Source organism: Capricornis sumatraensis, chromosome 21, assembly GCF_032405125.1.
Source record: "Capricornis sumatraensis isolate serow.1 chromosome 21, serow.2, whole genome shotgun sequence".
Lineage (NCBI taxonomy): Eukaryota > Metazoa > Chordata > Mammalia > Artiodactyla > Bovidae > Capricornis > Capricornis sumatraensis.
In genome coordinates, this window is record NC_091089.1 from 23,131,805 (window position 1) to 23,146,228 (window position 14,424).

The 14,424-nt window shown below is 44.6% G+C and overlaps 1 protein-coding gene across 2 annotated transcripts in view; it reads right to left on the minus strand.

The window, feature by feature from the left end:
- FHOD3 (formin homology 2 domain containing 3) overlaps positions 1 to 14,424 on the minus strand; it is a 529,299-nt gene that overhangs the window by 35,312 nt on the left and 479,563 nt on the right. For both annotated transcript variants that reach the window (XM_068993855.1, XM_068993854.1), the window contains 3 exons: positions 5,554 to 5,736; positions 3,853 to 3,972; positions 2,628 to 2,789 (listed from right to left, as the gene is read on the minus strand). In XM_068993855.1, coding sequence (XP_068849956.1) covers positions 2,628 to 2,789; positions 3,853 to 3,972; positions 5,554 to 5,736 — 465 coding nt within the window. The remainder of the gene's footprint in view (positions 1 to 2,627; positions 2,790 to 3,852; positions 3,973 to 5,553; positions 5,737 to 14,424) is intronic.

Sequence of the window (14,424 nt, forward strand, 5' to 3'; positions counted from 1 at the left end):
GACTTGATTAAGAAATAGGGTCATTTCAGATGTAACTAACTGAATTAGGATGAGGTCACACTGGAGTAAGGTGGACCCCTAGTCCAATATGACTGGTATCCTTACAAGAAGTGGAAATCTGGATGCAGACACGCAAGGAGAACATCATGTGAAGGTGAAGGAAGAGGCTGGGGTGATTTCCAGCAAAGCGTCAGAAGCCAGGAGAGAGATATGGCACAAATTTCTCTTTCAAGAGCAACTTATCCTGCCAACAACTTGATCTCAGATTTCTGGCCTCCAGAACGGTGGAACAAATTATTTCTGTTTTTCTAAGTCATCTAGTTTGTGGTGCTTTGTCACAACAACCCTAAGAAACTAATACATTATCCTAAGCCATTAGCTTTTGGGGTTATTTGTTACACAGCTGTAGATAACTAATACAAGGGAGAGCCTGCACTGTCACCGGCCTTCACGTCTGGAGCCGTGGGGTCAGGTCAGTGACCGTGTCTCACTAGTTCTCTTTGAAAGTGAACCTGACTTGTCAGCACTGCACAAGCCTGTGAGGCACCGAACCCCCCCCCCCCACCCCGCCCAACCTCTCTAGGAGCAGCCAGAGCTATGCACACCTCTATTCACTTCCCCGCAACCCCTGGTGGGACAAAGTTCTCCTCCAGACACTAGAGTTACCTGCTCCTTGGAGGGTTGCAATGATGACCCCCAAAGTAACACATCAGGGGATGGAAGGAATGTGGCTGGGGAATCCCTGATGTAGTCTATGCACCTGTCTACACAGAAGGTGCCCCTCAGTGTCTCCCAACTTTGAGAGTAAAAGCTAAGAAGTGGTGGTAGGGGCCCTCTTGGCCTCCTGTTTGAAGTCACAAGGACTTGGGTCAATAGTCATCCTTCATAATTGCCAAGGTTAACAGGAAGAAGGGACCCACAGCTCTGGCTTGTGTAGTCAGGTTTTAAACAAGAAAAGGCCTGAAATGGGGGGCCAGCCTGGTGCAGGGGGCCTAAGCCAGGGCAACTCAGTACAAGCAGACTCCACCAGTAGAAGGCCCTGGAAAGAGCAAAGGACTATATGTGAAAAGGGAACTGACTTATTCTGGAAATGGGGATCGAGAGGCCAGGAAGACTTCATCTCAAGAATTACTCCTAACAAACTGTCTTCTGGGAAGGTGTTCATGGGGGGACGTCAGAGCAGCAACTAGAAGACCTCTGTTGGGACATTCAGAGGGGCTTTTTACCTTGGTTAGAATACTAAAGTAATATTTCTAAAGACTTCAGAACAGAGCTTGGCATAGAGTAAATATGGTGAGAATGCCTATGAAATAGAAAAGTCTGCCTGTTCTCAGAGTTGCAGGACTGCTGGTCAAGCCTGTTTCTGCTTCAAGGCAGAACCACCCGTCACACCGGCTCATGGACACCTGCTCAGTGGATCTGGCAGCTGCCAGCTAGGGGAAGGTGAAGGAAGGTCCCAGGCCACAGGTTCCCAAGAGCCAGCTCTGTTAGGGAAGACAGAGAGAGGAGCGCTCCCTGAAGGGGAACTAAGCAAAGCCTTTCCCCCTTCCTGCCCACCACGGTCTCTCCCACGATCACGCGTGCATGCTCAGTCGCTTCAGTCGTGTCCGACTCTTTGCGACCCTATGGACTATAGCCTGCCAGGCCCCTTTGTCCATGGGACTCCCCAAGCAAGAATACTGGAGTGGGTTGCCATTTCCTTCTCCAGGAGATCCTCCTGACTCTGGGATTGAACTCACAGATGTGACTAGCATCTCCTGTATAGCAGGCACATTCGTTACCCACTGAGCCGCCTGGCAAGCCCTCCTACAACCACACTAGACTCCAGTGAGCCCCAGAGCTAAATGCAGTTCGGCCGGGTTGTATTTTTGGGAGTTTTCCCACACGGGCCTGGCTCCTGTGTTCTACTGAAGACCCTCCCTGCGAGCTCCCTGTTGCTTCCAAGACCCTCACGTCTCCCGGTTCTGCTGTTTGGGATCCCTCTGTGGTTATTTGGCTGCAATAATGCTCCTGCAGCGGGGGCAGCTGGCTGTCCAGCTCTCACGGCTAAACCAAAGTTCATGAAGATTTTAACTCTGCACTAAGATTAAGAGACTGCAGCTAAGGGGCCAATGCTATACACTGTTTACAGCCCCATAAAACTGTTCCCTCGGTGTAAGATCACAGGCATGGCAAACCTGTGAGGGGGCAGGGAGCCGGGCGTGCCCTTAGTTCCCTGGCTCCACACTTCACTGCAGGGCCCTATGGAAGTTTTAGGGGGAGCCAAAGTGCATCTTTTGGACATTTTTGTCACCTAAAACCAGCCGGGTGGTTTCTATGCCCTGGAGAAGCCAGCCCGGTGAGTACGGTGGCTGACCAGGGGACGTGGGGTTAGGACTGAACAGCAGGCTTGCCTCACATACCTCAGCAGCAAAGAATCTGACAGAGAACCAGAGATGGGAAAGTGATCTCAAAAGTCCATTAGAAATGGCAGGAGGCGAGGTTTATTCACATACTCTAAAGCAGAAGGTGCAAGCACCACGTGGGTGTTTCGGTTAACGGTGCCTGCGCTCTGCAGAGACGGTGGGTGCAGACCCCCAGCTCTGGGGGAGAGGGGCCCCGCCCGCCACTCCATGCCCCGCACGTACCTTGGCTGACCTCGTGACGGCCCCGATCTCCGAGTACAGGTCCGAGCTGTCCGGGAAGTTCTCCACCACCATGGTGCACACGTGGTGGAGAAGTGACTGCTTGTGCACCGTGTCTTTGACTTCTGGAACCTTCTCGAGGTAGCTTAACTCAAACGCTTTGGCCTATTTGGGCAACATAACACAAGAGAATTGGATAGAACAAGCTTTTTCCTTTTTTTAGTTGGAGGATAATTGCTTTACAATGTTGTTTTGGTTTCTGCCATACAACAATGTGAGTCAGCTATAAGTAGACATATGTCCCTCCCTCTGAACCGCCCTCCCAACCCCGCCCCCCATCCCACCCCTCTAGGTCGTCACAGAGCGCCAGCTGGAGCTCCCCGTGTTATACAGCAACTTCCCACTTTGTTATCTATTCCACACATGGCAATGTCTATGTGTAAAAGCTACTCTCTCTATCTGTCCCACCCCCTTCTTCCCCTGCTGTTCTCTATGTCTGCCCTCATCAAAAAAAAATCTATAAACAGTAAGTGCTGGAGAGGATGTGGAGAACAGTGTTATGCAGACTCTTAGAAAGGTACAAATGGTTAGAATTAACACCCTTTAGGAGGAGCCCAATATTTAGTTCCTTTGTGACTGAAGCATCTCAGGCCACATGCTCCAACATCCTGAGCGGACCACACAAGCACCAGCCACCCTGATAGTGAAATGAGCCTCCGGCCCTTCCTGATCATGGCCGTCAGCCACGGGCTAGGGCTCTGCTCCTAAATCAGGGTGCTGGGTGTGGGGTTTCTGCCATGTAGGCAGCCACAACTTCCCTAATCCCATAATTGGGGATTTTCTACTTCCTGGCTAAAGATAGGCCAGTTTTTTTTGTTTAAGTGTGTTTATAATGTGTATGGGTACAAATAGTTAAGTGATAAACTCAGGGAGAAAAAGAAAAAGAAAAAGATTGTAGAAGAAAACATTTCCAAAGTCAGTTGTGAGAGGAGCCAACCTTCCTAAGGAATAATGTGCTTATTTTTTTACATTTTCTTATTTACAGCAAGATACAGGCTTGAATAAATAGGCCCTGATGTTTTAAGGACAAAAGCTCTAAATTTTCACTAAAAAACAACAACAACGAAAATTGTTCAACTGTGCCTCGGAAGATCAGTGATCCACCAGCAAGGGGAGGGCGGGGATTCTGTGACCCGAGAGGTAGGAGGAAAAGGATGTGGAGACTTACATTAGTTCCATTTAGAAAGTTCCCAATGGCTAAGAGAGTAGACAGGATAAAGCCCAAGGTTTTATTGTTCTCCAGCTGGTCTATTCCTTCCTTCAGGTCCAAAAGTGGTTCTGCCACTTCCTTTCAATTAAAAAAAAATTAGAAGATGATGGAGTGTACACTTGGCTTTACTTCGTTCTTTCACATTTTTGTACAAGGTCATCATCAGTGGAGTCCTCCCAGTGTAAGGCAATCCCGTGTGACTGGCACGTGCTTTCAGGCATGGAAAAGGGCAGAAAGGTGACAGGAGAAAGTCTGGCCCCAGAGTCTCTTCAGTGGAGACCAGGTGGGTCCCTGCGGCTCACAGGAGCTTGGCTAGGTGTCTTCCCCCCTTTTCTGCCCATCTCCCAAGCTCTCTCCCGACTATGACTGACGTTTACAGAACTCATCCTTCACATGTGCCTTCAGCATCTGAACCACGGTCTTCCTCTTTGTCTTTCTCCTCCCAGGCAGGTGATGCTGGAAACTGGCATCACTGTCCCAGGGCCCAGGTCTCCTAACATCCCCTCTAGGCACCCTGTCGCTGGCCACCTCTTGGCCTGGGTTACTTTCTAGAAGACCACCATCCTCATGACTCCCACCGCCTTCCTAACTCCCAGTCTCTCAGACGTGTAGCCTGTCCTATAACCTCGTGGCCTCAGTCTCTCCTTCCCTCTGTCCTATTGTTTCATAACAGCCCCCCACCTCAGCATCCTCACTGAGGCTTTCCCTGAGCCTCGACCCCAAAACCAGCAGCTTGGGCTTCATTCATTCCAGCCTTACTTCTGCTCAGCAGACCCTACCAGTCCCCAGCCAAGGCTGACTGATGACCTGTTTTCTCCATGAAGTTACTTCACTTTGCTACAGAAAATCACCCAAGTAGGCTGACTGGTTTTGCAACCAAGTTACCTGAGCCCCCCTAGACTTCTTCATCCCTGTCCAATTCTGGAATGAAGTCAAACACAGCAGTTCCTCCTGAAACACCCTAGGCCCACTGCTACCTGTGTGGCCCTCAGTAAGGAACGTACTCGTCCTTTACAGGAAGAGGAAGATCACACAGCTTCTGCACCCTCCCCGGGCACTTCTCACTCAAGCTCACCTCCAGCTCACCGTGCATCCCTCCCTTGTTCTCTCCACTGATTTCTTCTGCTCAGTCTGCCAAAATACCTCGTGCCAGATCGGAGAGGACACCTGCTTCTCCTACTTTCTACTTGAGATGAGTCTTCCCTGCCTTCACTATCAAAAACTCTTTCCTTCTGCTCTCTTTCCAACCTCTTGTAATCTGTCCATCTCAGGTATTCTACTGAGAGCCTCTCTCAGACGAACTCAATGACCTGCTAATTACCACAGTCAATGGCAGTGAGGCGACCATCATCAGACAGAAGGATTACAAGTCACTTTCCATATTGTGTTTTTCTGTATTTTCTACATTGAGCATATAGAGTCAGAAAAACATTTAATAATGTTTTTTTTAACTAGTCAAGTATCTGAGGCTGGTGTCAGGCAGACACTTTAGAATAACCCCTCAATGGTAAAGGCTCAGTGTAGACACATCCCCAGCACCATCAACTCACCCTTCAAACCCTGTCTCAGGAATAATAGTTCACTACATTCACCACTAAAAACTGGACTTTCTCTACCCTGGGGACATAAGACTGGCTGCCTCGCTTCCTAAGTGCTTGCCTTTTCTGTAGTTTCATAATCCATTTTGAATGCCCAGAGGTGGAGCCGTGCCGAGAGCTCGCTGATGGAGGAGAGTGTCAGGAGGAACTGCTCTGCGCTGCCCAGGGGCACCTCAGGGTTGGCCAGCTGTGCTTCCTGAATCTTCTGCTTCTCCTCTTCCGTGGGAATCATAGTTAGAATTTTCTGGAAAGATGGAAGGATAGCGTATACTCTTAGTGATGGACCCTGTGATGTTTCCAAATTCATATGGTAATTTTCCAGCCAGGTGGGAGAGATACTCTGTCGTCAGAGTATCATAAACAGGCATTACATACAGATAAACTTTCGAGAAGAGAAGCCCTACATAGCATCTAAACTCACATTCAATGGTTTTAACATTCCATCTCTCTCTAAGTCTCCAGTTTCATAAGCAACTTTCCCAGATTTCCTGAGTCTTGTACATGAAGAACATTCCAGGCAAGAAAGGGATGGGAGACGAGAGAAAGGTGAGAGAATAGGATAAAAGATTAGAGACCAGCTCCCTGTACCTTAAGAAATCAAGTGAAACATGTTAAGAACATATACTTTTTCTCATGGATTAATTTTGGATCTTACAAAAATAAATCATTTCCAAAGAACTCAGATTAACTTTTATACCACAGGTAATACTATAATTTTAATTGTTTTAAATATTTCAAATGTATTTCAAGTTTTATATAGAAATTACAACATTTTAACTTATTTAACTTATATGCAGAGTACATCATGAGAAACGCTGGGCTGGAGGAAGCACAAGCTGGAATCAAGATTGCCGGGAGAAATATCAATAACCTCAGATATGCAGATGACACCACCCTTATGGCAGAAAGTGAAGAACTAAAGAGCCTCTTGATGAAAGTGCAAGAGGAGAGTGAAAAGTTGGCTTAAAGCTCAACATTGAGAAAACTAAGATCATGGCATCCGGTCCCATCAGTTCATGGCAAATAGATGGGGAAATAGTGGAAACAGTGGCTGACTTTATTTTTCTGGGCTCCAAAATCACTGCAGATGGTGATTGCAGCCATGAAATTAAAAGACACTTACTCCTTGGAAGGAAAGTTATGACCAACCTAGACAGCATATTAAAAAGCAGAGACATTACTTTGTCAACAAAGGTCCATCTAGTCAAGGCTATGGTTTTTCCGGTGGTCATGTATGGATGTGAGAGTTGGACTATAAAGAAAGCTGAGTGCCTAAGAATTGATGCTTTTGAACTGTGGTGTTGGAGAAGACTCTTGAGAGTCCCATGGACTGCAAGGAGATCCAACCAGTCCATCCTAAAGGAGATCGGTCCTGGGCGTTCATTGGAAGGACTGATTCTGAAGCTGAAGCTCCAATACTTTGGCCACCTGATGTGAACAGCTGATTCATTTGAAAAGACCCTGATGCTGGGAAAGATTGAAGGCAGGGGGAGATGAGGCTGACAGAGGATGAGATGGCTGGATGGCATCACCGACTCGATGGACGTGGATTTGGGTAAACTCCAGGAGTTGGTGATGGACAGGGAGGCCTGGTATGCTGCAGTTCATGGGGTTGCAAAGAGTCAGACACAACTGAGAAACTGAACTGAATTGAATATCAAACTCAAGTCTAATTAAGCAACAAACGATGATGGTCCTTACAAAGAGCAATACTTACCTACTAATGGAAAGAGTATCACTTTCTTCTTCTATCTGTTTCTGGTAAAAGTCAATTTTGGAAGACAGAGGAAGCAAACAGGTGTCAGAAGGATTATGATTCTTATAGGTTCAAATTCCTCAGTGATTACATTTTTAATGAAGGTCAAAATTCCCATCATGTGACACTGTACATACAACATTATTAAAGGGAAGGTGTCATTACTTTTCTTTTTAGTAACTTACATTAATGCATTAATTCTAAGCAGCTTTAGTTACTGCTCAACAATAGCAAAACCTCTGGATAAGGTGTGGGAAGGAGTTCCAGTTCTGGAAGACATGGGTAAGCACTGTCCCACTGAATGCAACTACACACCCTGGACAGTAGGCAGGGAGCAGCTATTTGAAGACTTTAAAAAAAAAAAATCAACAGTAGCAGGTGGACAGAGGAAAAAAAGACCAGAACTGGAAGCAGGGAGCAGCTATTTGAAGACTTAAAAAAAAAAAATCAACAGTAGCAGGTGGACAGAGGGAAAAAAGACCAGAACTGGAAGTTCAACTGAACTGGTAATGAGTTGACCATTTTCCCTCTGGTATTCCCCAACCGGGGATCAGGCAGCCCACAGTCTGGAAGAGAGTAGCAGGGGCAGACAGAGGCTCCAGGGGAGCCTGCAAGTTCTTTCTCCTGGTGTGGGAAAGGGTCTCCGAGTGGTGACGGCAGGGTTGGCAGGTCCAAAATCTCATGTGAAGGGAAACTTCCTCTCCCATCAGTGGAGCTGTGGCCGCAAGAGGTGGGGCCAACCACCGTTTCCTCTCCACCCTCACTTGGCTTAGCCCCAGACATGGGCACAGTGACAGCAAGTTCATGGCAAAGTGAGGTAACTAAAGTCCCAGCTTTACTAAAAAGGAAGGGCCCAGAAAACCAGAAGGTAATGGGGAGGTCATGAAAAATTAAGAGCGTGCCAAGCGAGGGCACAAAGCTGTTTCAGAACTTCTGAGCTTCTCCCTGAACTGCTCATGTATGAATCTGACCTTCAACAGCATGTCAGAGGCTTTGAGACCTGAACTGGACTTTGCAAACTGAGCTGATACTGGGACCACAGTCTGCAGAAGGTAGGTCAGAATCTGTGGCCTGAACTCAAATAGGGGATGGAACAATTCTCAAATTCTTTTTATGAGATTAGAATGAGCCTGATAAAGAAACTCAACAAAGATAATACAAGAAAACTCCAGACCAATATCTTGATGAACCAGATGTAAAAAATCCTTAACAAAATATTTTACAGTATATAACTAAATGCCAATATTTTAAGATATATAAATCTGTTGCTATATTTTATATAGCAATATATTTTAAAATAATCTCAAGGTTGGCTCAAAATGAAAAAAAATCAATCAATGCAATTAATCTACCAGATTAACAGTGTGAACAAGAAAATTCACACAGTCATTTCAATTGATGCAAAGAAATTTTGATAAAACTCAATTTCCATTCACAACCAAAAACTTAGGAACCCATAATAGAAGAAATTTTTCCCACTTGACAGGTGACATTAATGAAAAAAACCCCACAACTCATTTCATACTTAACGGTGACAGAGAGAATGTTTTCCCTCTAAGATGTGGAACAAGACAAGGTGTCCACTTTTACCATTCTTATTTAACATTGTGTAGAAAGCCTATCAAGGTACATAAAATTTCAAAAATACATACAGATTGGAAAGGAAAAGATAAAACTGTCCCCATCCCAGATGGCATAATTGTCCACATAGAAAATTTTGAGGAATCGACAAAACAACTTAGTGAGTTAAATAATGTTGCATGATACAAGGTCAATAAACAGAAAATCCATTTTATTTCTGTACATTACTAAGATGTGATTACAAACTCAAAATTTTTTTAAAATACTGTTTAGGGATGAATCTAACAAAGTATGTGTAGGATCTGCCTGTGGAAAGTAGAAATGCTGATGAAAGCAATCAAAGATGAGCTAAATAAACAGGGGATAAACTGTGTTCACAGACTGAGAGACTCAACATAGTCAAGATGTTAGTCTTCCCAAAACTGATATATAAATGTAACTCAATTCTAGTCAAAATAGTACGATTTTTTTTGTGTGGATATAGACAAGCTGCTTTTAAAAATTATACAGCAAGGCAGAGAACCAAAATAGTTTATCTAAAATAATTCTGAAAAAGGATACCCTTGAAGGAGTCACAAAGACCTACCACAAAGCTGCAGTATTAAGACAGTGTGGCAAGGGCTACAGGGCAGGATAGATACATAGATTGGTGGGAGAAAACAGGGCATCCAGAAATAGACTATGCAGATACGGCCCAGGGATTCTGACGTAGGTGTGAAGGCTGGCAAGGGACAAATGGCAGTGTTTTCAACAAATGATGTTGGACCAACTGGAATCCATATGCAAAAAGTGAACCTCAACTGAAACCTACCTTCTAGATAAAGTGTTAGTTGTTCAGTCGTGTCTGACTCTTTGCAACCCCATGGACTGTAGGCCACTAGGCTCCTCTGTCTATGGAACTCCCTAGGCAAGAATACTAGACTGGGTAGTCATTTCCTCCTCCAGGGGATCTTTTTGACCCAGGGATCAAACTCAGGTCTCCTGTATTGCAGGCAGATTCTTTACCATCTGAACCACCAGGGAAGCCCTTCTCAATAAGTTAACCTCTAGAAAACTAGATAACTTCTGCTGCTGCTGCTAAGTCGCTTCAGTCATGTCTGACTCTGTGCAACCCCACAGACAGCAGCCCACCAGGCTTCCCTGTCCTTGGGATTCTCCAGGCAAGAACACTAGAGTGGGTCGCCATTTCCTTCTCCAATGCATAAAAGTGAAAAGTGAAAGTGAAGTCGCTCAGTCATGTCCGACTCTGTGCAACCCCATAGACAGCAGCCCACCAGGCTCCTCCGTCCATGGGATTTGCCAGGCAAGAGTACTGGAGTGGGTTGCCATTGCCTTCTAGATAACTTCTACTTAACTAGATAAATTAATTTCTAGATAACACTATCTTCTAGACAAGTTAACTCAAAAGGGATCACAGATATCAAAATAAAGGTAACACTACAAAACTTTTTGAAGGAAACACAGGAAAAAATCTTTGTGATCCAGGTTACACAGTGAACTCCAAGACATGATAACAAAAAAGAATAGGTTAATAAATTAACATTGATTCAAATTAAACAATTTTTCTCTGTGAAAGACACTGTGAAGAGAATGAAAAGACAAGTTACAGTTTCTCAAAAGATTAAACACAGAGTTACAATATGTCCCAGCAATTCCATTTGCATTTACCCTGGAAAAATCAAAACTTATGTTCACGCTAAAACTTGTATTTGAGTATTTGTAGTAGCTTTATTCATAACTGCTAAGAACTGGATGAGCTAAATACTCTTCAATAGGCAAATGGATGAAGAGTCAGTGGTACATCCCTACAATGCAATGATACTCAGCAACAAAAAGGAATCAACTGTAAATACAAACTGCAACTTGGATGAATGACAAAGGCATGATCATGCTGAGTGGAAGAAGTCATTCTCAAAAGGTTACTCACTATAAGACTCCATGTATGTAACATTCTTGAAAATACAAAACCACAGTGATGAGTATAGATTCTTGGTTACCAGGGGCTAGGTGGGTAAAGGGTGTGACTAGAAAGAGATCACACAAAAGCTTTTTCAGCAGATGGGACTACTTTGAATCTTGACTCTAGTGGTCACTGCAGGAATTTATATGTTTTAAACTGGGCTTCCCTGGTGGCTCAGAGGGTAAAGAATCTGCCTGCAGTGCAGAAGACCTGGGTTCAATCCCTGGGTTGGGAAGATTCCCCTGGAGAAGGAAATAGCTACCCACTCCAGTATTCTTGCCTGGAAAATCTCAGGGACAGAGAAGCAGGGTGGACTACAGTCACTAGGGGTGCAAAGAGTCAGACAAGAGACTAGGCACTAAGACTCCCCTAGACTAGATCTGGACTCCCCTAAAGTCAATTTTCAGCTCAGTTCAGTTCAGTCACTCAGTCGTGTCCAACTCTTTGAGACCCTATGGACTGCAGCACACCAGGCCTCCCTGTCCATCACCAACTCCTGGAGTTTACCAAACTCATGTCCATTGAGTCGGTGATGCAATCCAACCATCTCATCTTCTGTCGGCCCCTTCTCCTCCTGCCTTCAATCTTTCCCAGCATCAGGGGCTTTTCAAATGAGTCAGTTCTTCACATCAGGTGGCCAAAGTTTTGGAGTTTAAGCTTCAGCATCAGTCCTTCCAATGAATATTCAGGACTGATCTCCTTTAGGATGGACTGGTTGGATCTCCTTGCAGTCCAAGGGACTCTCAAGAGTCTTCTCCAACACCACAGTTCAAAAGCATCATTTGTTCGGCACTCAGCTTTCCTTACAGTCCAACTCTACATGACTACTGGAAAAACCAAAGCCTTGACTAGACAGACCTTTGTTGACAAAGTAATGTCTCTGCTTTTTAATATGCTGTCTAGGTTGGTCATAACTTTTCTTCCAAGGAGCAAGTGTCTTTTAATTTCATGGCTGCAGTCACCATCTGCAGTGATTTTGGAGTCCAAGAAAATAAAGCCTCTCACTGTTTCCACTATTTCCCCATCTATTTGCCATGAAGTGATGGGACCAGATGCCATGATCTTAGTTTTCTGAATGTTGAGTTTTAAGCCAATGTTTTCACTCTCCTCTTCAACTTTCATCAAGAGGCTCTTTAGCTCTTCTTTACTTTCTGCCATAAGGGTGGTTTGTCATCTGCATATCTGAGGTTATTGATATTTCTCCTGGCAATCTTGATTCCAGCAGGTGCTTCATCCAGCCGGGCATTTCTCATGATGTACTCTGCATATAAGTTAAATAAGCAGGGTGACAATATACAGCCTTGATGTACTCCTTTGCCAATTTGGAACCAGTCTGTTGTTCCATGTCCAGTTCTAACTTGCTTCCTGACCTGCATATAGATTTGTCAGGAGCCAGGTCAGGTGGTCTGGTATTCCCATTTCTTTCAGAATTTTCCACAGTTTGTTGTGATCCACACAAAGGTAATTTTACTCCGTATTAATTCAAAAAATTAAAAGTAACAACATAAAAGACTGGAGACGACATCATAATCAGCAAACATGCAGATATTTACACAATCATGCCTCAGGATGCATCTAGGTCGAATAGTAGTTGTCCTGGGCTCATGAATGTAATCAGAGAGGGTGGCCTAGGGAGGTTAGCAGAAGCCAGTGACACCAAACTGTATTGAAGACGTGTTTGGGATGGGGTCAGAGTGAGGTCACAGGTGGTGAGCTCTAGATACTTCTTTTTCCAACATCCTCTCTATCATGCCCCAAACACAGATTAAGTGGGTGGAATGGAGCACTGGGGAGATGCTCAGCCCATTGCCGACCCACAGGCTGATGCTATTGATCCCACCTGCCAACACAGAAGACACTTCAAAAAGACCAAAAGAATCCAAGAAGATGTCACTTATTTCAAAATACCTAGCATTTAAACTAGCTTTCAAAAGGAAAACTCAATGAAGAATTTGTATTTTAATTTTCTTAATGTTCAAATTGTTTTAAGCATGTACAAGGATTCCAAAACACAAAGTTGTCAACACTTTTCCCCTTCTTCAGAAGGCATTTTCATGTGATGATTTTTGTTGCCTTTTTCCTTTGGGAAAGTAATCAAACAATCTTACTTTTTGTTTTTCACTTCTCTGACTAATTTAAACCATTTGTTCACTGTTGAAGATTTATGAGGTTGCCATCTGCCAGTTAATTTTACTTTTTTTTGCATATCACTGACAATAAAAATAGTCATAAGACAGGGGGACAGCAGGTCAAAGCTACCTTGTACAAGGTGACACCCCCATTTTTCCATGAGCAGATGATAATGGAATAAGCATACCTTTAATCTGCTCTTTACCATGTCAGTAGATTTACTGATGACCCTGTGATGATCATCTGGTTTCACAAGGAGAAAAACATCAAACAAGACCATGACATAATAATCTCAGTGGTTTTTTGCTTTCTCCCAGACAGTGTTTCTCTAGCACTGCTCTAAGTATGCTTGCCTTTGTATCGGAAAATCTTATTTCAGAGGAAAATGCCTAAGTCTTATTTTTTATGGACCTAAATATTCTGGGGTTTGGCCATTTCATTCACCTGCAGATGAGACCATAATAAGTAATCATCGTGCCTCGTGAATTCTGAATAGAACCCTGGCTATGACTCTGGATAAGTATCTAACAGCAAAAAGTTGGAGCTGTTATGGCCGAGGCTGGATGGTTTGCAACCTGCCATCCCATGAGATAATGGCTTTCCATCATGCACAGAGTCTCATAGAGAATTTAAAAAAAAAAAAAAAAACCCTACTTCACAAGGTTAAAGGTTAACTTCTCAAGGTTCTCTTTCGGTGGTATCTTCTTTCATTCTTGTGACCACTTGGTGAGGCAGGTAAGGCCGAATTATGCAGCAAATTTGAAGATGAAGATGTGGTGCCTGAAGTCAAGCTGGATCAACCGAAGCAGAGCTGGAGACCCACCCAGGGGCTCCTCCTACTTTCCAGCACCACCTCCACAGGACACTCTGGTTCCTGGGCCTGCAGACCCCACTGACTGGCTCCTGCACTCAGGTCCAACTGTGTGCTGCCAGCTCTCACTCAGGACCCACAGACAGGGTCCCCCAACACAACGCCTTGAAAAGATGCTGCAGTTTTGTACAGGCAGCCAAAGGGAATGTCTGTTTCTAGGATGCTGACTGGCCTGGCAGCCAAGCAGTGTCAAGCTAAATGTCGTTTGGGACCATTCAATTGTGTTAACCCTCTGAGTGGAAACAGATGCTACAAAAATGAGAAAAGCAAGGAAAAAAAGAAAACCCTCTTTCAGGTCAGTCAATGAGTCTTGTCCAACTCTTCGTGACCCCATGGACTGCAGCACACCAGGCTTCCATATCCATCACCAACTCCTGAAGCTTACTCAAACTCATGCCCATTGAGTCAGTGATGCCATCTAACCATCTCATCCTCTGTCATCCCCTTCTCCTCCTGCCTTCAATCTTTCCCAACATCAGGGGCTTTTCAAATGAGTCAGTTCTTTGCATCAGGTGGCCAAAGTATTGGAGCTTCAGCTTCAGCATCAGTCCTTCCAATGAATATTCAGGACTCATTTCCTTTAGGATGGATCTCCTTGCAGTCCGAGGAACTCTCAAGAGTCTTCTCCAATATC